Source organism: Ailuropoda melanoleuca, chromosome 4, assembly GCF_002007445.2.
Source record: "Ailuropoda melanoleuca isolate Jingjing chromosome 4, ASM200744v2, whole genome shotgun sequence".
In the NCBI taxonomy this organism is placed as follows: Eukaryota; Metazoa; Chordata; class Mammalia; order Carnivora; family Ursidae; genus Ailuropoda; species Ailuropoda melanoleuca.
In genome coordinates this window covers 125,353,220-125,379,606 of record NC_048221.1, presented here as the reverse complement: position 1 = coordinate 125,379,606, position 26,387 = coordinate 125,353,220, and the positions used below count along the sequence as shown (strand labels likewise).

General features: G+C 38.4%; 1 protein-coding gene across 9 annotated transcripts in view; it reads left to right on the top strand.

The window, feature by feature from the left end:
- Positions 1–26,387, top strand: part of NCOA1 (nuclear receptor coactivator 1) — a 241,787-nt gene that overhangs the window by 201,724 nt on the left and 13,676 nt on the right. For all 9 annotated transcript variants that reach the window (XM_034659813.1, XM_034659822.1, XM_034659818.1 and 6 more), the window contains 6 exons: positions 41–158; positions 1,413–1,581; positions 2,624–2,938; positions 11,826–11,927; positions 14,163–14,565; positions 23,258–23,432. In XM_034659813.1, coding sequence (XP_034515704.1) covers positions 41–158; positions 1,413–1,581; positions 2,624–2,938; positions 11,826–11,927; positions 14,163–14,565; positions 23,258–23,432 — 1,282 coding nt within the window. The remainder of the gene's footprint in view (positions 1–40; positions 159–1,412; positions 1,582–2,623; positions 2,939–11,825; positions 11,928–14,162; positions 14,566–23,257; positions 23,433–26,387) is intronic.

Sequence of the window (26,387 nt, the reverse complement as noted above, 5' to 3'; positions counted from 1 at the left end):
CTTTGTGATACTGACTTCTTACCTTTTCTTCTGTAATCAGGGTTACCGGAGCTGGAATTGGAAGCAATTGATAACCAGTTTGGACAGCCAGGAACAGGTGATCAGATTCCATGGGCAAATAATACAGTGACTGCTGTAAATCAGAATAAGCCAGAAGAGTGAGTAATACATTTACTATTTTATAAAATATCAGATACCAACTTCAGCTACAAAGAACTGTTTTCCCAAACTGGATTCCAGCCTACCTTGGTATTTTGTGAGATAGTAGTAGAAGTGAATGTTTAACGAGAAAAGGGGGATGGAGGAAGATACCACGTTAAACAGATTTATTTACTGCGTGACTGTAAAGCTAGTATGTATTGTAATTACCAAAAGATTGATGTAGTATGCAGCAGTTGTTTTCTTTTTCATCTCTTGCTTTGCTTTGATTGATTACTATAAAATTTCTGAGACCTGTAGATGATTTGAGCTTAGTATAACAATTATTATAAAAGCTCTTGAGCTTTTAGTTGTATAATTATTTTGTCCAGTGTTTCTCTTTGGAGCAAGATGGTATAAGAAGGGAAAGTACTTTTTACATCTACTCAGTGTCCCATCTTGATTAGAATTTAATTTCTTAATTGACATAAGTAGCTCCATTCCAAAACATTAGAGTACATCTCATGCATAGCAACCAAAGGATGACTAGACAGTGTCGAGTGTGGCTTAGAGCTTTAACCATGAACTGTATTCCCACTTACCTTCCCCAAAGAAGATTCCTTATAATTACATTTGTATTATTAATATTATTTTCTATATATTTCTGAGTTTTATGCATCAGTTGGCATCAGTTGGATTAGACTGTGTATTTCCTTCATGTAATCAGCAGTGTTTTTTGTTGTTTAACACTGAGCATGTTTCATTCTCCTAGTCTGATTTCTTTTGTAAATGGTAATCATGTTATGTTATCATTACAATTTGATCATCTTTGAAAGTTAAGTATAAATAGAATAAATCTTACTATAGGCTAGATGATTTTTTTCCCTGAGATTTTGATTGATTTTTATTTTTGACTTTCATCAAGAATTCTTTTCCCTTTCTTAACTCTGGTTAATTTTTCAAGCTATTTCTATAAGCTAAGAGAAAGAATATGGAAGCAAATTTCAGTGATTGACAAAACAGTGAGAATATATTCAAGCTACATACAGAACATTTGTAAATTTCGGTACATAAGTATAGAACATTTCATTGCGTGAGAATTGGTTGAAAAAGCATCTCAACAGAATTTTCTAGAACAAGATTTGCATATATGTGTGTAATATATATATATATATATATATATACACACACACACGTATATGTATGTGTGTTATTGAGATTGAATACTTATTTGCTGTATCAGTCTTAAACTCTTTTATCTTTTGATTCTGTAGCCAGTGTATTAGTTCACAATTAGATGAGCTTCTCTGTCCACCAACAACAGTAGAAGGAAGAAATGATGAGAAGGCTCTTCTTGAACAGCTAGTGTCCTTCCTCAGCGGCAAAGATGAAACTGAGCTAGCTGAACTAGATAGAGCTCTGGGAATTGACAAACTCGTCCAGGTATTTATTAAAATTGGCATTATTTAAATGATACAATCCTAAGAAGCTAGAAAATTATTTTTAAGCAAGATTTTTCAATATTGTTCTCACTGTGTTTAAGTGGTTTTATAACTTACTCTTGTGAAAGTTATCAAGTGAGTTTTTTAAACAAAAAAAGTCATAATAATTAGAAATCATTAGAATTAGAAAGTCTTAGCCTTTCACTATGAACCAGAATCTTAGAGGCTCCTCCTAGAAGAGAATCCAGGTTTATATCATCATTCTTATTCTAGGACTTAATTTATCCTTCATTCATGCTAGCTGTCAACCTGTATATTCCATGATACTCCAACTTTGAGGTATTTTTCACACTGTCAGGTTGAAAAATCAAATGACCAACATTTTTTAAGTAGTAGAATATATCAGAATGCATAGCCCATGAAAAGGGGAAGTTATGTTTCATAAAACTTTCCTTTCAGTTACGTACACATGTGTACAGGTGCACATGTGCCCGCGTGTGCGCGCACACACACACACACCAGGTCACAGTTTAAGTTAGATTTTTTACAATGAATAATAGTTACCAATTTTAAAAGCCGTAGCTATGGCATTCTGTTAGGCCAACTATGAATTTTTTTTCGAATAAGAGGAAAGCATGAATTCTGTATTTGAGAAAGAAAAATGCCTCACTTATCCCTCCTTTAATAATCTGCTTCTCATGGTAAACTACCAAATGTAACATTTGTTGACTCTTCGGCTTTGCGATGTAGTTCTTTTCAAACCTTTTAGCTTCATTCCATTGAGTTTAGCCTGTGTTTTAGCTGTGTTTTAACTCTTTTCTGAGTTTTTTAAACATCTCAGTTAATTTGTTACTCCATTTCAGAAGTAACTTCCATAAGTGATTCCTTTAGGTAGCAAGGTCTTAGCTTCATGAATTCAGCATAGTATTTTATAATAATACTTTCTAGAGATAACATGTTCTCAGATCCAAGATTATATAAAGAAGCATGTCATTTATTGGCAGTAATTTATTTGTAAAATGTTCTGGCTTATTTTCCAACAGGGAGGTGGATTAGATGTCTTATCAGAGAGATTTCCACCACAACAAGCAACACCACCTTTGATGATGGAAGAAAGACCCAACCTTTATTCCCAGCCTTATTCTTCTCCTTCACCTACTGCCAATCTTTCTAGCCCTTTCCAAGGCATGGTCAGGCAAAAACCTTCACTGGGGACTCTGCCTGTCCAAGTGACACCTCCCCGAGGCGCTTTTTCACCTGGCATGGGCATGCAGCCCCGGCAGACTCTGAACAGACCTCCAGCCGCGCCCAACCAGCTGCGGCTTCAGCTTCAGCAGCGCTTGCAGGGGCAACAGCAGGTGAGTCGTCCTGGTTAGCAGGTGGCGCTGGTAAAGGCCTGTGCTGGAAGTGTTCCCACAACCTTTATGAAAAATTCAAAAAACCATCCTTGGTTTGCTAGGATAAGATACAGAAGACTTTCATTCAGTTAAAGACAGCTGGCTCGTAACAAAGTACTCTGAGACTCACAACTTAAAAGCAATTTAATTTTGGTTTTTGAGATTAAAAATACTTGGATGAACATCATATTAGTATTAATAAGGAAAAATATGTAGCTTAACTTCTAAAGTAGAGCATCAAGAGATACTGTTATTTTTTATTTTATTTATTTGAGAGAGAAAGAAATAGCGAGAAAGAGCATGAGCAGGGAGGAGAGGGAGAAGCAGGCCCCCCATGAGCAGAGAGCCTGACATGGTACTCAGTCCCAGGACCCCAGGATCATGACCCGAGCCAAAGGTAGACACTTAACTGACAGAGCCACCCAGGTGCTCCAAGAGAGATACTGTTATGATTGTTGGAACAGAAAATGAAATTTATGTTGTTTGAAGTTGGAGTGATTGGAGCTTAGTGGTGTTATTGTATTAGGAAAATGGAGGAAAGGATAGTTTGGGGATTCTGGGGAGTTGGGTGAGTTAAATCTTCCCTCTTATGACATGTAATGAGTGGGTATAATGGCATAAATATTTAAGATTGTATAAGCAGCAAATACAGAGATAAGCATCAAGAACCAAAAAAACAAATGGTTAAAAGTATTGTCTCTGGGGAGCGCCCGGGTGGCTCAGTCAGTTAAGCATCTTACTCTTAATCCCAACCCAGGTCTTGATCTCAGGCTCATGAGTTCAAACCCCGTGTTGGGCTCCACACTGGGCATGGAGCCTACTTAAAAAAAAAAAAAAAAAAAAAAGTATTGTCTCTGGCTAGCAGGACCAGGGCTATAGATTGTTGTTTCTTCTTCTTAATCTTTTTGTATTTTTTTAAACCATCTGTGTATATTGCTTTGGATTTTCTTTATTTAAAGCAATTTCCTAGAGTGTTACAAATTCAGAAAAGAAGGAACTAAATTATATTAGAAAGGCAATATTATATAATGTTATAAGAGCTCTAGTTTCGAGTCCTAGTTCTAACCTTAATTAGGTAGTTTGACAGTCAAACTATTTACCCTTGTAAAGCCTCTGATTTCTGATTATATCCATAAAAGAAATGTAATAAATAGTTCCTCTATCTCATAGGTGGCATGTGGACTGAATGAGATAGTACATATAAAGATCTTAGCACAGTGCCAGGTGTGCAGTAACACTTAATAAATACTACCTATTATGAAATTATATTCAATAAATAATGTAAAATGAGTTTCCATTCCACTTAAAAAGAAGGTGATGAAAGGGAGAGAGAAAAGAAGAGATAAGATAGGAAAAAATTATTAATGGTAGAATAGCAAAGAAAGGAATAATTTCTAAAATGCTGGGGTTGAATAAAGAACTCAGAAAGGGGGGCACCTGGGTGGCTCAGTCGTTAAGTGTCTGCCTTCGGCTCAGGGCGTGATCCCGGCATTCTGGGATCAAGCCCCGCATAGGGCTCCTCCGCTGGGAGCCTGCTTCTTCCTCTCCCACTCCTCCTGCTTGTGTTCCCTCTCTCGCTGACTGTCTGTCTCTCCCTCAAATGAATAAATAAAAACTTAAAAAAAAAAAAAAGAACTCAGAAAGGAATTAGGGGAAGAGAGGAAAGGAAAGAGAAACAAAGAAAAATAGTAATATGTTCTGAGTATTAGTTGAAGGTAAACTACTTCTTGTTATAACTTGTCATTCATTATTCAATAGAGATCACAAGAATAAGAAATGTTTATAGTTCACAAAACATAGTGTTCACAAAACATATTTAGGGAGATATACTAGGTACTATGAGGAATACAAAGAGTAAAAAATACAGCCAACTTTTAGAACTTACAGTCAGCTTGGGGCATTCCAAACATACACATCTGGAAAGCGAAATAACAGTGCAAGTAGTAGTAATTAAGGGCTATCCCTAAAAGTAGAGGAAAACCTAGGTGTGCTGATTTTCTCATTTTACAGGATAGAGTCAGTAAATACTGACTAAAGTTAAAGGCTTATTGAGCAATGCTAGATCAACAGTCTAGGTCAGGTTTGTGAATGTGTGAAATAATCACTCACATGTAGTTTAGAAAAAACATTGCTGCTTTTTTTTTTTTTTTAAAGATTTTATTTATTTATTTGACAGAGAGAGACAGCCAGTGAGAGAGGGAACACAGCAGGGAGAGTGGAAGAGGAAGAAGCAGGCTCCCAGTGGAGGAGCCCAATGCGGGGCTCAATCCCAGGATTCTGGGATCACGCCCTAAGCCAAAGACAGACACTTAACGACTGATCCACCCAGGCACCCCAAAAAACATTGCTTTTATTTTGATTTGCTCCTGAAGCAGCTGATAAGCAGAGTAGCAATGCAAAGGGTACACGTGTAATGAGGATGCAGACAGGTGTATGTGGCTCCCTGTTGCTGCCTGTAAATATTATGGAGGCATGTCCAAAGTTTGGTGGCCTTGGTAGCCCAACAGAGTGAAATATCCATCAAGTTAGAAAAATACAAAATTTGGCGCACACTAACACAAAATTTTAAGCCCCCAGGTATGTCGGTACACAAAACAGTTTACACTGCATGTAAGCCAGTACTCTGCTACCTAATGAGCCTCAGCAGCCAGACTTGCTGTTCGGCTTCTGGACCGTAAATTCTTCTGTCTAACAGCCGGCCCTCAGTCCGCAGTGGCTCTTACTCTGCAAATGCTTGGAGTCTTCTGTGTCTGTCCACTTAAGGGCGCTCTGTGAGAAGGTCTGGCCAAGGCTTATGTCTGTCAGTATTTCAGTTAAGATGCTTTCAGCAACAAGAGAAGAAAAAAAGACCCATTCAAAGTAGTAAAACCATTTTTAAAAAGCATTTTGACTCAGATAATGAGATAATACAAAAGAGAGAGGTCAAGGTGTGGTTACCTCCGAGGCTCCAGAATGTTACCAGGGACTTAGGTTCTTTCTTTTTACTCTATAATCGTTGGCAGCTAGAAAAATGGCTCCCAGGGTTACAAATATTACATGTAAACAAAATTAACAGGAAAAAGGGGACTCTTTCCTACCCATCTTTTTTCAAAAGCCAAGAAATCTTTTCCAGGTTCTTCTCCTTCTCTGCTCACTACCACTCCAAAAAAAGAGAAAGGACCAAAATTTTTTTTTTTTAAATTTCACACATCTGACTAACCAGAACAGAATCATATGTACACCCTTACCCAACTGCAGGCAAGGATTGGCTTAGGGTATGTAGGTTGCCCCTTGAGACGTGTGACTTGGGATAAGCAGCTGAACAAAAACCCTATGCTGTCATTGAGGAAAAAGGGAAGGGTAAATGCCTGTGGGCTGGCAATAAAGTACCTGATAAAAATCAAGAAATTGAGGTTTAAATATATAAAGTTATACAGGTAAGTTCATAGTTGGATCAAATTGGTGAACTGACGTAGAACATCTACCCTTTCTACAGGTTGTATATTTTAAGTGAATAAGTTCATATTAGTGCAGAAAAAACAAGTATCATTGGCACACTAAAAATTAAGTGATTTTGAAATACAGAAAGCAAACATGACAAAGAAACAAAATAATCTTATGCAAACAATACAACTGCTTATATAGAAAATCCAAGAGAATCTATAAGGAGCTTAGAATCAGTAGAGGAGTTCAGCAGTGTTTCTGGGGGGGGGGGAAACAAAAATTAATAGCAATCCTTTTCAACAACCAATTAGAAAATATAATTTCAAAATATGTTCATAATTTGTAAGACTTAGAAAATTATAAATCGTAATTGAAAGTCAAAAAAAGATCCAAGTAAAGATATTAGTGAATGGAAAGATTATCATAAAGATGGCAGTTGTTCTGAAATTAATTAAATTCAGTAGAATTCCAATCAAAATCTCAATATGAAATCTAACAAATAAATGCTAACTTTTAGAAGCATGGATACAATCTTAAAGAATCAGGATGAGCTTGCCCTGTCAGATACCAAGATTTAAAATCAAGCTTTAGAAATTAAAACAATGTGGAACTGGCATAGACATAGGTAGTTCTACCAGTTGGAACATAATAGAGAACCCGGAGACACACCCAGATGTATAGAAAGATTTAATGACGGACAGAGGTGGCAATCAGTGGAGAAAGGATGGCCTGTATAATAAATGCTAGTACATTGGACTGTCCTTGAGAGGGAAAAATGAAATTAGATTCCTTATCTCATACCATACACAAAAATAAATTCTAGGTTTAGATCTAATGATCTAAATATGAATATGAGTAGATTTATGTGGCCCTTAAAAGGCATAAGGGAAAAGGTTGATGTTTGCATTAAAATTTAAAACTTATAAGATAAAAGACAACATAAACAAGCTTAAAAGACAAGCCATAGACTCAGGGAAAATATTTGCAACCCTGTATAACTGACAAAAGATTAGTATCCAGAATACATCAGATTCATAGCATGGTGTTCATAATATACTTACCTTGCTAGATTGATATCATCTGTTTCTTGTTGGTCATATCCTCTCATTCCTCCTTCCCTCTTGCCAAATACAGGAGATATAAAGCATCTCATAGGCAGGAATTTAGGACAGTGCCTGATGATTTGAAAAAAGAAAGGTACAAACTCAGATCTACATCATAGTTTCTTTTTAATGGATTTTAAGATCAGTTTAAAAACACATTTCTTGACCATAAGTATATCTTATTGACTGGAATGTGGTACACAAGGAGTAAAAAGATTCTAAGATTTTTAATTTGATTATACAGTTATGAATAATCCCCAGTTGGGGGGACAGGGAAAACACTCTAGGAAACTAGTAGATATTCATTGGTTGAAACTTTTAAAGAACAGCAAAAATGAAGGAGGGAGCTGGTGATTAAGAAGAAATACAAAGTTGTAATGAAGCCCTTAGGTGTAATGTCTGCTCACATGTCAAATAAGCAAAGACTCAAGAAATAAAAACATGATACAAATAAAGAATTCCTAAAGTTCTATTTTGAGAAAAGGACAACAGCAAAAATGGGTAGTACTGCTGCTTGTAGAAAGTTATGTAAGATTGGCTCATAAAAGATGTAATTATTCTGTTGTAGTTTTGTATTCTTCTCCAGCCAGGGTCTTCATACTCTCAAGAAAATACTATGAAAAGGGAGTAACATTTGAGACACATAAAGAAATGTGATATATTAGCCATCTTAAAACAAGTCGAGTTCACATGTGTTATGTGTTAGAGTACCGGAGAAATGTATGGACCTGGTAGAAGAACCACTATTGACTATTTATATATATATATATATGAGAAAATAGAAGTGACCCAAAAGTAGAACTAAGATCAAAGGGCGGAAAATGCAGTGAAGCTAATTTCATCTCTAGAATTCTGGCAATGAAAACTGCCTGCTAGAAGAATAGCTTCTTTAAAAGAAACCCCTTGTTGGGGCTCCTGGGTGGCTCGGTTGGTTTTGGCTCAGGGATCAGGCCCCACGTGGGGCTCTGCACTCAGCATGAAGTTTGCTTCAGATTCTCTCACCCTCTTACTCTGCACACATGGGCTCACTCTCGCTAATAAATAAATAAGTAAAATCTTAAAAAATAAATAAAAGAACTCCTTGTCAAGAATTTACATGGTGGCTAAATCAGGGTTTTCAGTCTTTGCACTATTGACATTTTGGGACAGATAATTCTAGTTATAGGGGGCTTTCCTGTTCATTTAAGAATGTTTAACGGCGTCCCTGACCTTCACCCATTAGATGCCAGTAGCAACCTTTCCCCAAGCTGTACAGCCAAAAGTGTCTTCAGACATTGTTAAATTTCTCTTGTGGGGCAGAATCATCCCTGATTGAGAACCTCTAGGCTAGATAATCATCTTTTAGGTTTCCTATGGAAGGACTTCTTGATAAGGCATTGAAAAAAAAATCCATTCAGACAGACAGAATGTCAGGCAGCCTGACCTCTGAGGGGGTGTGTGTGTGTGTGCTTTATATGTGTAGGCTGGATTTGTACTGTTCCATTGGCCACAAGCCCCACATTTCTTTTTATAATACAAACCTCTTGACCTGGCCTTCATAGACTTTTGAATTTATGTCCCCAGCTCTGAGGACTCCAGACCTCTCCTCCCACCAACCAAAAGTCAAGATTTCCAAGGCAATAAAGGATATGGTGATCCTTTTGGGAAGATTCCCTAAGAAGAATAGAACTTGGCCTGCTTGCTAGATAATGAGTAGCATTTTAGTAATCAGAGAGAAGAGGCAGGTCAGAGTGAGACAGCTGTATACAGCATTAGTCAGGTTGTACACAGAGAGAGGGGAGGAGGAAATGGAAAGAATTATTTCAAGGGCAGAAATAGATAAATTTTTCTTTAACAAAGTAATTTAGAATAATTTCTTCTACTTCTAAAAATAGCCTATTTATTTTCTCAGGCTGCGATTTATTTCCTAAAGTTATTTTCTCATTTTTACTACTTCTCAAGCATCTTTCCTCCATCCCCACCCATTTCATTCTCCTGTTATCTCACAATTCAAAGAATATATAAAGCTGTAAGTTTGGAAACCCAACTCCCATTCCCCTGGCAATGTTACTTCTCCTCATCGCTAAGATTAATGTATTTTCCCCTATCCTCATTGCCTTGTCTTCTGTTTCTAGACTTGCTGTACTTTGTTTTAAGTTAACTCTACCATCCTTCTTGCCACCTGGCATTCTCATCTTTCAAGGTCCCATTGAGCGCACTCATGCTCTTGGTCCCTGCCTTCCTGCTCTAGGCTAAGTGCCTCATAGATGTCTCTGGATATGCAAGTGTAGCACTTGTAGGTGGTGCCCTTCTGTGTTGGCTTCTGCCACTCAATAGAGAAGTCCGGAGGACAGAGATATGCTCACCTCTGGAGCCTTCAACTCTATGTATTATCTTGCATACACTTAATTTTTTGATAAATCTTTGTAAAATTAATGGTTTATTTAAACTTATGTCTGTGGTCTATAGAATCTAAGAATTATGTAGATCTTTGTACTTAAGAGTCCTTTTGACTTTTATCTTTTTTTTTTTTTTGAAGATTTTATTTATTTAAGAGAGAGAGCGTGAGCATGAGCAGAGGGAGGGGCAGAGAGAGAGGAAGAAGCAGGCTCTCCGCTGGGCAGGGAGCCCCAACAGGAGGCTCGATCCCAGGACCCTGGGATCAGGACCTGAGCTGAAGGCAGACCCTTAACCAGCTGAGCCACCCAGCTGCTTCAAGAGTCCCTTTGACTTTTAAAACCATAATTTTTATATCTTTATTTTTTAAGTGATTCTGAATGTTTTATCCTATTCCACAAATACCTGAAAGTTTTAGTTTTTTACATTTATATTAAAATGAGCTTTTCCCCCAAAAAACAGTTTGTTTTCTGATCTAATTTCTGATCTAAAATTAATGAAACCAGAATTAAGAATTGAGCTGTTTGGAAATAGTAAATTTAATCACTGTTATAGCAGTTTGGATTCTCTTATAAAACTTGCATGGTCTTTCTAGTTTGCATCTCGTATATTAAAATATTTTAAATGTACTAAAATATAAAATATATTAAAATATATGGATGTGTTAATATATTTATTAGTCATTTATGTTATAAAGTACCATATAAACACAAAACAGTATTGATATTGTTATTATTTCTCGAACAGTTTATTCACATCAAATGACTGAGCAAGAAATTCTTTACGTTATAGATTGTTTACCAGGAAATATCACTTCCCAGGATGCTTGTTTTCCTAATGAGGTTAAGGCATGCCTATGACCTGGAATCCTAAGCCTGATGTAGACAGCATCTTCCAAACTAGTGTTCCATACAAAATTATTCTAGGAGATAAATGTTAATGGCTATATGTCAGGAAAAAAAAGTTTTGTGAAAACAAGTTGCATAGTATATCCCCTTCTTGAAGATCCACAGTGTGCTTTGGCCAATTAAAGGCTCATAGAATTACTGCAGTAAAGAAATCTGTTTCACCTTGTGTAACCCATCATTTCCAATACTTAATACAGCACAGCATGCTATTTTCCTGGCACATCTATTAATATCCTGCAGAACAGTGTTCTTTAGAACACCAATTTGGGAAATGCTGGTCTAAAGTAATTACTTCTTCTAGTTAAATAAATAGTCTATTTTCTCAAACCATTTGTTTCTTACATAATTCTCCCCAGCAAATGAAATCACGTTGGATTTCCCCAAATATGTACCCATCTGACAGCCTCTAAGTGAGAAGTACCTCAACTTTTCCATTAATCTTTCAGACCTTTGTAGAATGTGCCCTATTATATACCTAATTTTATACTCACAGTAGTTTAAGATGTAGGGCTGATGTTTCTTTTCTCTCCATTATTGTACGTATCTGAAATAACTAAACATTAGCATGATTTTAAAAGTATGCTATATGGGGGCGCCTGGGTGGCTCAGTCGATTAAGCATCCAACTCTTGATCACAGCTCGGGTCTTAATCTCAGGGTCGTGGGTTGAAGCCCCACAGCCCATGATAGGTGTGGAGCCTACTTAAAAAAATAAAAACCAAAAATACGATATATGTATGTATATGTGTATATACCTGTGTGTATATATATATATATATATATATATATATATATATGCACATGAGTATGGATTCTGCTTTTAAATGCTTTGTCCTATTTGACGTTCTGTAGGCGGGAAATATTTGATAAATATTAGGAATTGCGAGCCGTTTGACAGATAAACATGGGAAAGAATATTACTAAACCTGTAATACTAAAACTTGTTAGTAATCAATAAAAAGTTTGTGTCACTCTGTAAGGGCCAAAGTATATGTTTGTATGTAGAAATATGATATCTCATTGTTCCATTTTTCTCTAGTTGATCCACCAAAATCGGCAAGCCATCTTGAACCAGTTTGCAGCAAACGCTCCCGTTGGCATCAATATGAGATCAGGCATGCAGCAGCAAATTACACCTCAGGTAATGTGAGAAAACCAGACATTGTTAGTACCTCTCTAACCCAAGCTGTGTTTCTTTAAGTGTTGACTTGAGTGTCCGAAGTGGCCTGTGAATTGATCTTTTAAGGTAGTACTGCAGGTTTCTTCTAGAACGAATTTATAATCAACTTGTGATACCCCTTACTGATATTTGATCTCAAACCAAGAGTCCTTTGTTTGGTTTTATAGGTGGTGTTGTCATTGCTATTAGATACCAGATGAATCCGTAGAACACTCTTATTGCTATCCTGAATAGGACCAGTAATAAGACACCTAGATAAGAAACTGTGTGAATGGTACCTGAAACCTGATCAAAACCCAGTCACATTGCTGAGTTATCTTAACTAACTTGTGTTCTCTGCTCAGTCTGAGCAGCAGCATTTTCTGTTTTTTATTTATCTTTAACAATCCTTGTACATGAACCCAGGGCCATTGGAACTTTAAACATAAGAAGAACTGGGTAGCCTTCCAAGTCTTGTCTAGTACTCACTCCCTACTTAACTTCCACACATGCTTTAGTATTTTTGCTTCAACCACTTTTTTATGTTTTCTTAACCAAGATGACACAAAAATTTGAGAGATGAGGAATTTTAGACGGGACTCACACAAAACTTTTCTTTAAACTCCATAAAGTGTACCTAGATGGATTTGGGGCAAATACGAGAAGCCAACCGTAACCAAAAGGATAAATATTGTCAGAAACTACCTTTAATGTGGTGCCTGGGTGGCTCAGTCAGTTACGCATCCAGCTCTTGGTTTCAGCTCAGGTCATGATCTCAGGGTCTTGGGATTGAGCCACCTGTTGGCTCCACAGTCAGCACGTGGAGTCTGCTTGGGGTTCTCTCTCCCTCTCCCTTGCCCCCCCCCCCCGCTTGCTCTCTCTCTAAAGAAAAGAAAAAAAAGAAACGAAATGAAACTACTGTTAAGCAGCAGATACTGGCATCTTCATGGATCCATACTTGGGTTTCCCTGTCTTAAAAATCTCAGTGATTAGCTCATGCAAGGGTAATTAGGTTATAAGGAAACAAGACCCCACTTTTGGAATTCACGTTAGAAAGTCATATGTCACAGTTTCTTCTAGATTGGACTATATCTAGTTGGCAAGTTTAATTTTAGAGGACCTATATGCTTTGATCAGATCCTCAATCTGAATTGAAATTTTCTGAGGAAGGCTTTATTGACATGCCATGTTGCTTTACAAGTTAGACCAAAAAGTGATTTTAACCTAATTTTACGGTTGCTTTTGTCATTCCTAGTATTATAGCTATTAAAACACATACTCTAATGCCTGGAGTAGTCTTTACTGCAACAATATTATGAAATAGCTGGTTCTGGGGCCCTTGGGTAGTAGCTCAGTTGGTTAAGCCTCCGACTCAGGTCATGATCTCAGGGTTGTGGGATCAAACCCCGTATCTGGCCCTGCGCTTAGCAGGGAGTCTCCTTCTCTTCCTCTTACTCCCTCTCTCCCTCCCCTTGCTAATGCTTTCTCTCTAAAATAAATAAATAAATCTTTTTTTAAAAAAATAGCTGGTTCCATTTATTTCTGCTTATTATTTTATTTCTAATTATTTTCTTTTTTTTTAAATTTTTTTTAAAGATTTTTATTTATTTATTCGACAGAGATAGAGACAGCCAGCGAGAGAGGGAACACAAGCAGGGGGAGTGGGAGAGGAAGAAGCAGGCTCACAGCAGAGGAGCCTGATGTGGGGCTCGATCCCATAACGCCAGGATCACGCCCTGAGCTGAAGGCAGACGCTTAACCGCTGTGCCACCCAGGCGCCCCTCTAATTATTTTCTTTTTAAGTAACGATTTGTTTGGCATTGGATCCTGGATTTCTAATTCTTCCTTGTTAAATGGTATTTGTAGGTTTTTCCAGTTGTAAAGATAATGCATGTTCATTATGAATAATTTGGAAAATACAGGAAAGTATAATGAAGAAAATTAAAATCAACTATAATCACATTTTATTCATTTGAGTAAAGTGAAATAAATGATCTCAGTGAGAAAAGAGGGGAACTAAGAAACACAGTAAATTTGGGGGAAACGAAAAAGAAGAAAAGTCTCCTGACAACTTAACGTCAGATAAGTTCGAAGTCATAGTGATTATGGCTACATATTTTGTTGCCCCAAGCTACTAGGCTTTATCCTGTAAGCTTTCCAAAGTAGGTGGTGATGATAACAATATTAATAAGTGAGGATTTGTTTTCTCCTTTGCAGCCACCCCTGAACGCCCAAATGTTGGCACAGCGTCAGCGGGAGTTGTACAGCCAACAGCACCGACAGAGGCAGCTAATACAGCAGCAAAGAGCCATGCTCATGAGGCAACAAAGCTTTGGGAACAACCTCCCTCCCTCATCTGGACTGCCAGTTCAGATGGGGAACCCCCGTCTTCCTCAGGGTGCTCCGCAGCAATTTCCCTACCCACCAAACTATGGTACAAATCCAGGAACCCCACCTGCTTCAACCAGCCCGTTTTCACAACTGGCAGCAAATCCTGAGTCAACCTTGGCCAACCGCAACAGCATGGTAAACAGAGGCATGACAGGAAACATGGGAGGACAGTTTGGCACTGGAATCAATCCTCAGATGCAGCAGAATGTCTTCCAGTATCCAGGATCAGGTATGAGGATTACACCTCTACGCTACTTCATAAGTAAACATACAGGCTCAGGTGTTTCAGTGCAGCGACGGTGGGGCAGTGTGCCGAGGAGGAAAGACGCTGACATGGGAGTCAGGAGATCCAGGCTCCAGACTCATCTCTTGCCTCTAGTGGTTAAATGGTTGGAGGCTTATTACTCACTGATAGCTAAGATGATTAATCAGAGGATCCAGAAGGACCTGTCTAATTCTGTAATTTTTAGCATTTTGTCTGCAGGTTACATTCTCTTACTTTCTTACTTTCTGTCATGGATCCCTGTAAGAATCTTATGAAAGTCCACTTCAGACAATGGGTTGAAGTACATTAACTCAAAATGTGCATATAGTGTTTTCATTATGTTGGAGACTTTGTTTTTGATAGTTTAAATAGGGATAGCCCATCTTTACAAAGCATCTCAGACTTCTCATTGGTGTCAGCATTCTTAGCTGCTGAAGTTTGAAAATTCTTCCCCTGCAGTATCAGGAACTTCCTGGCTTCCAGAAGGTCTTCCTTTTTAATCTTTTGTTTGCATTGTCTCTCTTCCATTCTCCTTGTCCTAGGTGATAATGTCCTTTTAAATTTTACTTCTGTCACTTTCAGATTCTAATGGGTAGTGGCAATAAAACATATTTGATTAATCCATGATGTTTAATCAAACTTCGATGCAAAATTAATGGCAGATTCCTAGGGAAAAAATTGAAATAAATCCCTTCATTGTATAAATGAAAGAAAAAGTAAATTATAAGTCTGCCTAAAAATGAATTTCCATGAGAAGACTGCTATTTGACTTGAATAAAATGTTGAGGTTACATAGAGTTTTTTTTACATAGCAATACGTTTATCAACTTTGACAGCCAAATCAATTTAGACTTTCATTCTGGGGGCAACAAGTGCTAAAATCCTTTGACTATTAAATTAAGTTATCTAGGGAGACTTGTGTCAGACAGCACCAGAATTCTCTAAGACCTTTTACTCAAAATTAGGTCACATCAGTTCCTTTGTCCTCAAGACAGTGAAGTCATCTTTGGCTGGTTTATATTGCTGACACTATCTGTATGGGCAAGAAAAGGATTATAAATCTATATTTTAATTATAATATTTTCTGAACCTTTTGAAGGCCACTTTCATGTACGATTTCTGTATGCAGAGAACTTGACAAGGCTTTTTCACTTTATTCTAGCCTGCAGAAGTACTTCTTCCAACATTAGAAGACCTATTTAGTGACCTGGTTCTCCATTCCTCTTCCAAAATGGCAACTTAGCCCAGACAGCAAATAGAATCTTAATAGCATTCAGAATATTGATGATAGAGCCTTAAATCAAGAGATTTGTCTCATTCATCAGCAAAAAGAAATAGCTTATGAGTAAGCCAAACATTAGTAAATTCCCCAAGGATTCTCTTCTCTTAAATAAATAAATAAAAATAGTACTTCTGTCCATTTTCATTCATGCTCTTCAACACCTCTTCTCTGAAAAGCCAAGAAAGAATTTCCTATCCTCCCATTTCTTGACACAGCCACCTAGAAAGGCAGTGCTTCAGAACCCCATTTCCAATGAAGTTAACAAGATTTCTTTTGGAATTATGGGTCTAGTCTTTGATCTGTTGCCGTGTCCATGTACACACAGTGACTGAGATCATGAGTGGGTGGAGATTACTTCTCTAGGCGACATAACTAGATGTGTTGCTACCCATCATAAGTGCTCTACCTGGTACCTGGATTTTTCTCCTAGCCCAACTTCAGATTGACAGAAAATGCTTTTCACAAAATAAGATTCATCATTGATGAAGTCAGCATTCCTACTACAAACAAAACCCAGAAGCTGGGTGCAGTAAAGAGAGTGGTTTTTTCTTTTTTTTTTTTTTAATGATTTTTTATTATATTATGTTAGTCACCATACAGTACATCCCCGGATTCCATGTAAAGTTCGATGCTTCATTAGTTGCGTATAACACCCAGTGCACCATGCAATACGTGCCCTCCTTACTACCCATCACCAGTCTATCCCAATCCCCCCCCTCCCCTCTGAGGCCTTCAGTTTGTTTCTCATAGTCCATAGTCTCTCATGTTTCATTCCCCCTTCTGATTACCCCCCTTTTCTTTATCCCTTTCTTCCCCTACCGATCATCCTAGTTCTTATGTTCCATAGATGAGAGAAATCATATGATAATTGTCTTTCTCTGCTTGACTTATTTCACTTAGCATTATCTCCTCCAGTGCCGTCCATGTTGCAGCAAATGTTGAGAATTCGTTCTTTCTGATAGCTGAGTAATATTCCATTGTATATATGGACCACAGCTTCTTAATCCAGTCATCTGTTGAAGGGCATCTCGGCTCCTTCCATGATTTGGCTATTGTGGACAATGCAGCTATGAACATTGGGGTGCATATGGCCCTTCTCTTTACTACGTCTGTATCTTTGGGGTAAACACCCAGTAGTGCAATGGCTGGGTCATAGGGTAGTTCAATTTTTAACTTTTTAAGGGACCTCCACACTGTTTTCCAGAGTGGCTGTACCAACTTGCATTCCCACCAACAATGTAGGAGGGATCCCCTTTCTCCACATCCTCTCCAACAATTGTTGTTTCTTGCCTTGTCTATCTTTGCCATTCTAACTGGCGTAAGGTGGTATCTCAGTGTGGTTTTGATTTGAATTTCCCTGATGGCTAATGATTTTGAACATTTTTTCATGTGTCTGTTAGCCATTTGTATGTCTTCATTGGAAAAGTGTCTGTTCATATCTTCTGCCCATTTTATGATTTGTTTATTTGTTTCTCGTGTATTGAGTTTGAGAAGTTCTTTGTAGATCTTGGATACCAGTCCTTTATCTGTGGTGTCCTTTGCAAATATATTCTCCCATTCCGTGGGCTGTCTCTTAGTTTTTTTGACTGTTTCCTTGGCTGTGCAGAAGCTCTTTATCCTGATAAAGTCCCATAAGTTCATTTTATCTTTTATTTCTCTTGCCTTTGGAGATGTGTCGTGAAAAAGGTTGCTCTGGCCGATGTCATAGAAGTTGTTGCCTATGTTCTCCTCTAGAATTTTGATGGATTCCTGTCTCACATTGAGGTCTTTCATCCATTTGGAGTTTATTTTTGTGTATGGTGTGAGAGAGTGGTCAAGTTTCATTCTTTTGCATGTAGCTGTCCAATTTTCCCAGCACCATTTATTGAAGAGACTGTCTTTTTTCCACCGGATGTTTTTTCCTGCTTTATCAAAGATTAGTTGCCCAAAGAGCCGAGGGTCCATTTCTGGGTTCTCTATTCTGTTCCATTGGTCGATGTGTCTGTTTTTGTGCCAGTACCATGCTGTCTTTGTGATCACAGCTTTGTAGTACAGCTCGAAATCCGGCATTGTGATGCCCCCAGCTTTGTTTTTCCTTTTCAACAGTTCCTTGGAGATTCGGGGCCTTTTCTGGTTCCATACAAATTTAAGGACTATTTGTTCCAGTTCTTTGAAAAATGTCCTCGGTATTTTGATCGGGATAGCATTGAAAGTGTAGATTGCTCTGGGTAGCATGGATATTTTAACTATGTTAATTCTACCAATCCATTAGCATGGAATATTTTTCCATCTTTTATGTCTTCCTCAATGTCTTTCAAGAGTGATTTATAGTTTCTAGAATATAGGTCCTTTACGTCCCAGAAGCTGGGTGCAGTAAAGAGAGTGGTTGTTTCATCCAGTTGCAAATTGAAATGAAATGACAGAGCTTGCAGTTCTTCCATGAACTACTTCAAAATAATAAGGGGGAAGTTGTCAGGTTTTCTGGAGAGCGGAAGAACATTTAAAGAGGCAGTGTTTTAAAATTTTTTCCATTGCTCTAAGTTATAAACTCATTTCAGCATTATCAACAACCAGGTAGAAAGCTTCAAGACCAGGTTTTGTGTGAGTACAAATTCAAGTTCTGGAAAAGTTTCAACCTTTGCAAATGAGGACATCTTTCGGAGATGGGGAGGGGGGCAGCCACCACGTGTTTTTGTAAATAAAGTTTAATTGTAATACAGTCATCCTCATTAGTTTATGTATGTCATCTGTGGCTGGCTTCATATGCAGAGTTGAGTTGTGCTAGAAACCTTATGGCCTGCAAAACCAAAAATATTTCCTATCTGGTCCTTTGTAGAAAAAGCCTGTTGTGTTAATTGATGTTAGTAAAACCAAAGGTTGAATTCATTTTAACTTAGCTTTAGTCCTTTGCTTTGGCATCTTTTAGCTTAGTAGAAGCCAAAAATTAGTGAAAGTAGTAGTAATGGCAGAGTATGCCTTCTTTTATTTCTGAAAACCAAAAATTTTTCTAGACTATCAGGCCATAATGATGAGTGTGCGAGAACAGAATTACACATTTAAAATTTATTTTAGGGGCCCCTGGGTGGCTCAGTCAGTTAAGCATCTACTTTGGCTCTGGTCGTGATTTCAGGGTCCTGGAATCAGGCCCCGCATTGGGCTCCCAGCTCAGTGGGGGGTCTGCTTCTCCCTCTGCCTCTTCCCCCCCCTGCCCCCACTCATGCTCATGCTCTCTCTCAAATAATCTTTAAAAAATCTTTAAAAACAAAACAAAAAAAAAACCAAAACTGTATTTTAAAAATAAATAAAATCTATTTTATACTAAGGCGATATTTAAAGGAAATATGATGGAAATTTTCAAAATTTTGTACCGACTTCGTGAATTCCTTGAAGTCAATCCATAGCTCCCTCTTCTGTGAACTACAGTAAACATGCTACTCCACCCATTCCTCCTAAGTGATCTCATCTCCTCCTGTGGCTTCAGTGACCTCTTCATGGTAATGACTCTCTTCTGTATCTTCAACCAGATCTCCCAGCTCTTGTATACAGCTGCCTGATGACAGACATACTTGAATGCCTGATGACAGACATACTTGAATTTTCTCTCCACTGGCACCCCAAACTCAACTTGTCCAAAGTTAGACTTCTCAATTCCACTTTCCCTTCTCTCCATATCTCAGTGTTCCAGCTGTAACAAACTGCTCAAGATCCAAGAAAGAGTACATACTTTGCTGTCTTTTCTTACTAGGCCTTGTAATCCTGTATCCGCTGTCTCAAACCAATATCCTTCATTCACCTGCCTCATTCCTGTTCCTGCCTCCTCTCAGAAGTGTCTCCTTTGGGAAGCCTTCCCTGACCACTCCCAATCATAAGCACTCACCACCCTGTCTTACAGACACTTGTTCACCTAGCTGCGTTACTTTTTAAACAGTAAGTTTCTTGACTGAGCAAAGTGTGACCTTTTTAGTTTCTCAATTGCTTAGCACAGTGGTCTCGCCGGGAGAGTAGATGCTCAATGAATCTTTGGAGAAGTAAATGAATGGAAGGATGAATCCCGGTTCTGGTTGCTGCTGCCAAATGGCTGCGATGCTATTTATGGTCCAGCAGGGAGGCTTAGCATAGTTTAGGCTAAGATAGAATTGTAGACATTTTAAACTAGAAGGAACTAGATTGTCTGGTCCGAGGAATCCAAGTCCAATGTGGTGGCAGAACCCGAACGAGAACTCCTGACTACCCCTCCAATTCATTATTCACAAGCTGGTTCTTTCTACTAAAACTAGGTCATCTGATAAGGAAAACAGTTAGAATGTGAGATGAGTCCAGAAAGAAATGTCAAAAGTATGCTGATATACTTGCAATCTCTTATCTATTGTTTAACTTTGATTCTGCAGAATAGTACATACATGTTTTTCTGAAAAAAATTATTTCATCATTAACAAGGTTAAAAATGAATTAGGAACAGACAAGTATTTTTTCAAAGATCACAACCAAAATAGTTAAAATTTAGAGTGTACGCAAAGATAGTCAACATATAAATGCAGAAGTTGGGGGAAAACCCACCTTCATTAATGAAAAAATTAACTTCTCCACATATTCTAAGTCAAAATTATTAGGGATTAAATTATAGATGGAGGAAGCAGCAAAGAGAAAATACATAGCTTTATTTATATAATCTTTACCAAGAGAAAAAGGTAAATATTTAATAAAAGAAAAAACTATAGAAAGTTTACACTTGGCTCAACTTTCACAGAATATTTAAAATATTTTTTAAAATTGTAGCCTACAAAAAAACAAAAGTGAATAAATTAACTACATCTCTGGCCATATTAACCAAACAAAAAGGAGAAAAGTGATAACAACGGCAAAACATAGAATATGCAATTATATTTATAGAGAGACATTAAGGACATAGAAGCATGCTTATAATGTAATCATAAGGGAAAGAAGCAGGTCACAAAATCGCATAAGATTTTAGAAAGAAGATTTGAAGGAGTTATACTAAATTATGGGTAATCAAATCATGACATTCTTCTTTTCTGCACCTTTATGACTTTCTGTACCTCAAAAGTATTTATGAAATGTATTTTGTCAGGAAAAAAAAGATAAAATACAAAGTGCTAGCATAACAGAAATCATAAAAAAGAAATCCATTTTTGCTCTTTTAAACTGTTAGGACTTCCACTTTGGCCAAGTTGACGTAACAGGAACCAGATTTATTCTCCCCTCTGAAACAAACAAAAAAATCAAAGTACATTGAACTATAGTTTTTGAAATTATCCAGACCAGGCTGCATGATAGGGAGTCCAAAAGGAGCCAGTGGTTTCCCTGAGTTGAGCCCATGAAGCTGGGAGTCCAGGAAAACCAAGGCAACTCAAGGTCTCAGGGAACAGGACCAGAGAAGAGAGAGAGCACACAGGGATGTGCACAGGGTCCCACTCAGGTATTATGTGTGTGCGTGTGCACACACACAAAACAAGACCAGGGAAAACCACCTGGAAAGATTATAGGGAACAATCTGCAAAATTCGCACAGGGCCAACCTCTCTTCCCACCAGCCAGAATAGAAAACCTTGTGATTCATGGGGTGTCAAGTAAAATGTCTCAGTAGCAGGCAAAATAAGCCCTAAACTTTGCTCTTGTCTCTTAAGGTATAAGACCCAAAAGAATTAAATTGTCTCCATGTCATGTAACTACAACCCAGACAGTGGTTGAAAATATTTAAAGGCCTTTTAGGGCTGCCTGGATGGCTCAGTCAGTTTAGCATCCAACTCTTGATTTCAGCTCAGGTCATGATATCAGGATTGTGAGATCCGAGCCCTGCATCGAGCCCCATGTCAAGCTCCACTCTAGACATGGGGCTTGCTTAAGACTCTCTCTCTCCCTTTGCCTCTAACCTGCCACCCCCTTTCACATGCACTCGCTCCCTTTTTCTCCCTCCCTTTTAAGGACTTTTAAAAATCTAGCACCTAACAGGGTAGAATTCACAAGGTCTGGGATCTGGTCTTTTTAATTACCAGGCATGCAGAGATGCAGGATAATAAAACCAATAACGAGGAGAAAGATCTGTCATCAGAACCAACCCAGAAATCACACAAGTGATAAAATGAGTAGACAGGACATTGAGACAATTAAAAATTATACATTTTTCTGGATATTCAAAAAGCTAGAGGAAAGCTTGAACATATTAAGTCAAGGACAATATAGATAAAACCAAAATCAAACTTCTGGAGACAAAGACTACAATGTCTGAGATGAAAAATATGCTAGATGGGATAAGAAGGAGATTAGACATTATAAAAGAAAAAATTAGTGAACTTGAAGATATAACAGTGGACACTGTACAAAACGAAATCAGAAAAAGACTGAAAAGATGGCAAATCCACTCCAAATTGATCTTGTAATTCAAAGCAGCCAATATGCTTTTTGGAGAAGTTGACAAGCTTCTCCTAAAATTTATATGGAAATGCAAAGGACCCTGTGTAGCCAAGACAGTTTTGAAAAAGAAAAGCCAAGTTGGATGACTATCACGTTTCAAAAATTACCATAAAGTCACATCAATCAAGACAATATAGTATTAGTACAAGTGTGGACATACGGACCACCTCAACAGCCTAAAAATCCAGAAATAAATTATTAATATTATGGCCAATTGATTTTTAACATGATTATATCAATAGCTGCTAATAAGCATCATCCTGAAATGAAATTGCCCCCAAAAGGTACACCTGTCGAGACAAAAAGCAGATCCGTGATTGCCTGAGGCTAGGGGTAGGAGAGGGGATTGACTGCAGACAAGCACAGGGGGACATGAGGAGGATGGAAATGTCCAAACAGCACTGTGCTGGTGGTTGCACAGCTCTGTAATGGACTAAAAATCATTGAGTTGTGCATTTCAGGGGGCAAATTTGAGGCTGTGTAGATATCTCAGTAAAGCTTTAAAAAAAAAGGACAGGGAAAGAAAGAAGAGCCCACAGAGATGACTGAGGCATGGACAACAAAACTCTTCTCATTTTTCATCTCACACGTTTGTCTTGCCTTTTTCCCTGACTTATTACACAAATAATCTGTCATGTATGTTCATGTATGTTTTTTACACTTAAAAATCCATGTAAGCAAAAAGAATAGGAAAAAGAAATTATACATAATCCTGATACCCAAGTCAATATGTTAGTGAATAGAAGAGGCATTCTTCCAAACTTATTTTATATGTTTACTTCTCTGTCTGTTTATACTGAAATTTCCTGCCTTATTTTGAAGAGACTAAAATGTTTTCCCTACTCTAATGAATAGGCTATTTCTAACTATATTATGACAGATCCTTGTGGGGGTGGGGGTTCTCTTTTATGGGATTAATAAATTTATAATGTATTCACATAAATTAATTTGTGTCAATTTGCAGGAATGGTTCCCCAAGGTGAGACCAACTTTGCTCCATCTCTAAGCCCTGGGAGCTCCATGGTGCCGATGCCAATCCCTCCTCCTCAGAGCTCTCTGCTCCAGCCAACTCCACCCTCTTCTGGGTACCAGTCACCAGACATGAAGGCCTGGCAGCAAGGTGCAATGGGAAACAACAAGTAAGTAAGTTTTTATATATGAGCATCCCTGATCTCTGCAGCACATAAGAACAGCCATGCCTTCACAGTCGAAACAGAAGAGTATTGGCTGCTGCCATTTGCAAGTTCATGGAACTGAATTTTATGTCGTAGCAAAGAGAAATAATGACTTCTAAATCCTTTAAGTTTCAAGTCATTTTTAAGGCAAATTTGTATGTTTACAGTGCAGAAAAGTGATCTAGTGGCCCCCAACCTTTCCATCCTGCTGCTAACATACCTGAAGAACTTGATCAAGTCATGTGCGTAGCAGAGCTTCCCTGGGACAGATGTAGAAATGGGTACTTTAAAAAAAAAAAAGTGTTATGAAAACACTTAAAAATCCTAAAAATCTAAAGCAAGAATGATTAAGTAGCAGAATTCACTAGAGCCTGAACAGTGGGCACACAGGCTTCACCCTTCTTAGCATGTTTGAAAAATCTCATAGCAACAGCCAAGGTTGTGAGACTTCTCAGGCTGTTCTGCCTCAGCCAGCTCTTTGAATCTCTAGATTTTCAGTGGCCTCATCTTGCCCATTCTGCTTAGAATTGTCTCACTAACGTCATTTTCCCCCCAAATCCTGGCTGCTGAACTTTTCACACTTCACTTGAGTTTTATAAGGCTTTTAATTAGGTTGTGTCTTGGTTCTAATGACAGGGAAGCTGTTTGATCTGACAACATAATAAGTAAGGCAGTTAAAGTTGAAAACTTAAGACCATATTCTCCTAAAGTTCACTGAAAGGTGAGAGGAAGTCTTCCTGTTAGAGAACTGTGTAGCTCTCAGTGAGGACCGTGTGTAAATTAGGTAGAAATGAAACTGTCTATATAACGTGCAAGAAGAATTTAGTCTCCTGATATGTTCTAATCCCAGCTTCCTAAATTCATTTTCGATTCCACGGTGGTCCATGGTTATCGTTATTCCCTTACAGACACTCTCTACTCCCTTGCCCAGCTCTCCCTCTGTTGCGCTTGGCCCTGCTAGCAAGATGTTCCCTAATGAAATCCAACTGAACATCTTAAGCATTTAAATGTGTCTTGGAAAAAACACAGTCCCACTGACAGATCTGCTCCCCTTTACAGTTAAATTTCCTAAAAGACTCTAACGCTGCTTCTCCTTCCCTTATTGACCCGTCAGGCTTTCATCCCTACCACTGTACCAGACATATTCTTGTCAAGGTTGTCCAGTGTCCCCTACAATGCCAAAAGCAGGGATTGTTGGTACCATTTGACATATTTGAGCATTTATTCTTTCTTGAAGCTCCTTCTTCATTTAGTTTCTGGAACAACTTTCTCTCTTGAGAAAGGTGACTCTCATCCTGTCTGTCCATGTCCTCTGCTGGGGCTTCCTCACCCCCCTGAGTTCCATTTGAGGGCCTCAGAGCTCATTTTGTCTACTTGCTCCCTTGGTAATGCTGTTCACTCTTATGGCTATAAACACCTTTCTCAGTGTTTATGACTCCCCAGTTTAAATCTCCAGCCCAGGGACGCCTGGGTGGCTCAGTCAGTTAAGCGTCTGCCTTTGGCTCAGGTCATGATCCCAGGGTCCTGGGATCGGATCCCGCGTTGGGCTCCTTGTTCAGTGGAGAGCCTGCTTCTCCCTCTGTCTGCCTCTCCCCCTGCTTGCATGTGCACTCTTTCTCTCTGTCAAATAAATAAAATCTTTAAAAAAAAATAAAAGTCTATAAATCTCCAAACCAGACTTCTCCCCTGAACACCATAGTGTATGTACAACTACCTAATTGACATCCCACTCAGAGGTCTAATAGGCATCTCAAGCTTAATATGACAAAATCGGGGGGGTAGGTATTCTCCCCCAAAACCTGCTCCTCTCCTACTTTTCCCCATCTCAGTCAACGACAACTTCATTCTTCCAGTTACTCAGAAGAAAACCTCTTCTCTCATAACTCACATCAGACAGCCCATCAGCAAATCATGTCAGCTTCTTAGCAGCTCTCACTTCTTCCCTGTCTCATTTGGACACTTTAGTCCAAGCCACCATCATCTTTTCCCTGGACTGTTGAAGGCGCCTCCCTCCTATCTCCTTGCTTCCACCCTCGCTCCTCCGCCGTGTAATCTCCACATGGTAGCCAGAGTGATGCTTTTTAAACATGAGCAATATGGCAGTCCTTTACTCAAAACTCACCAACTTACTCAGAATGCAATATAGGGCCTGTGAAGCCCGCATGGTCTTGTTCCTGGTCCCTTTCTGACCTCAGCTGCTGTTCCCATCACTCAGTCTGCGCATTGGTGTCTGTTTATTCTTCTGTTCCTCACATGCGCCAAGTACATTGCAAACTCAGGGCCTTTGCGTTTTTAAATCCCTCTGTCGGAATGTTCTTCTCACAGTAGCCACATGGTTTGCTCTCTCACACTTCAAGTCTCTCCTTAAATGTCACCTTATTAGACATAGATATTAAATGTCACCATATTTAACTTCCCTGACCATCATTTCTAAAACAACAGCATTTCCCACCCCCTCGTCCTTTTTTTCCTGTCTATATTTCTCTTCACAGTGCTTAACACCTGACATGTTGTGTGTTAATCCGTTTGTTTATGGTCTGTCTCCTCCAACTAGAATATAATCATCCTAAAAGCAAGATTTTGTTTTTGTTTGCTTGGGTATGTCCATCCTTTAGAACAGGCGAGCACTTAATGTACATCTATTGAGTGAATGAGTACAAAAATTCCCTGTCCTACTTCAGTCACTTCTTGGGCGCAGATTCAAATGTGGGTTTGAACCTTTGTTGTACTTTAACAGTTTTTTGAACTTTGACTTTGCCAAATCATTTGGAAAAGAAAACAGTTGTCACCAAGTCTCCAGGCATTCACACTTGCTTATTTGTTTCATGTGTAAAAGCTTATTAGTCAACAGAGGCAGCATGTATTTTTTGATCCCTCGCTGTTTCTCTTGCACAGTGCACTGTTCCACAAGGGGGGGGC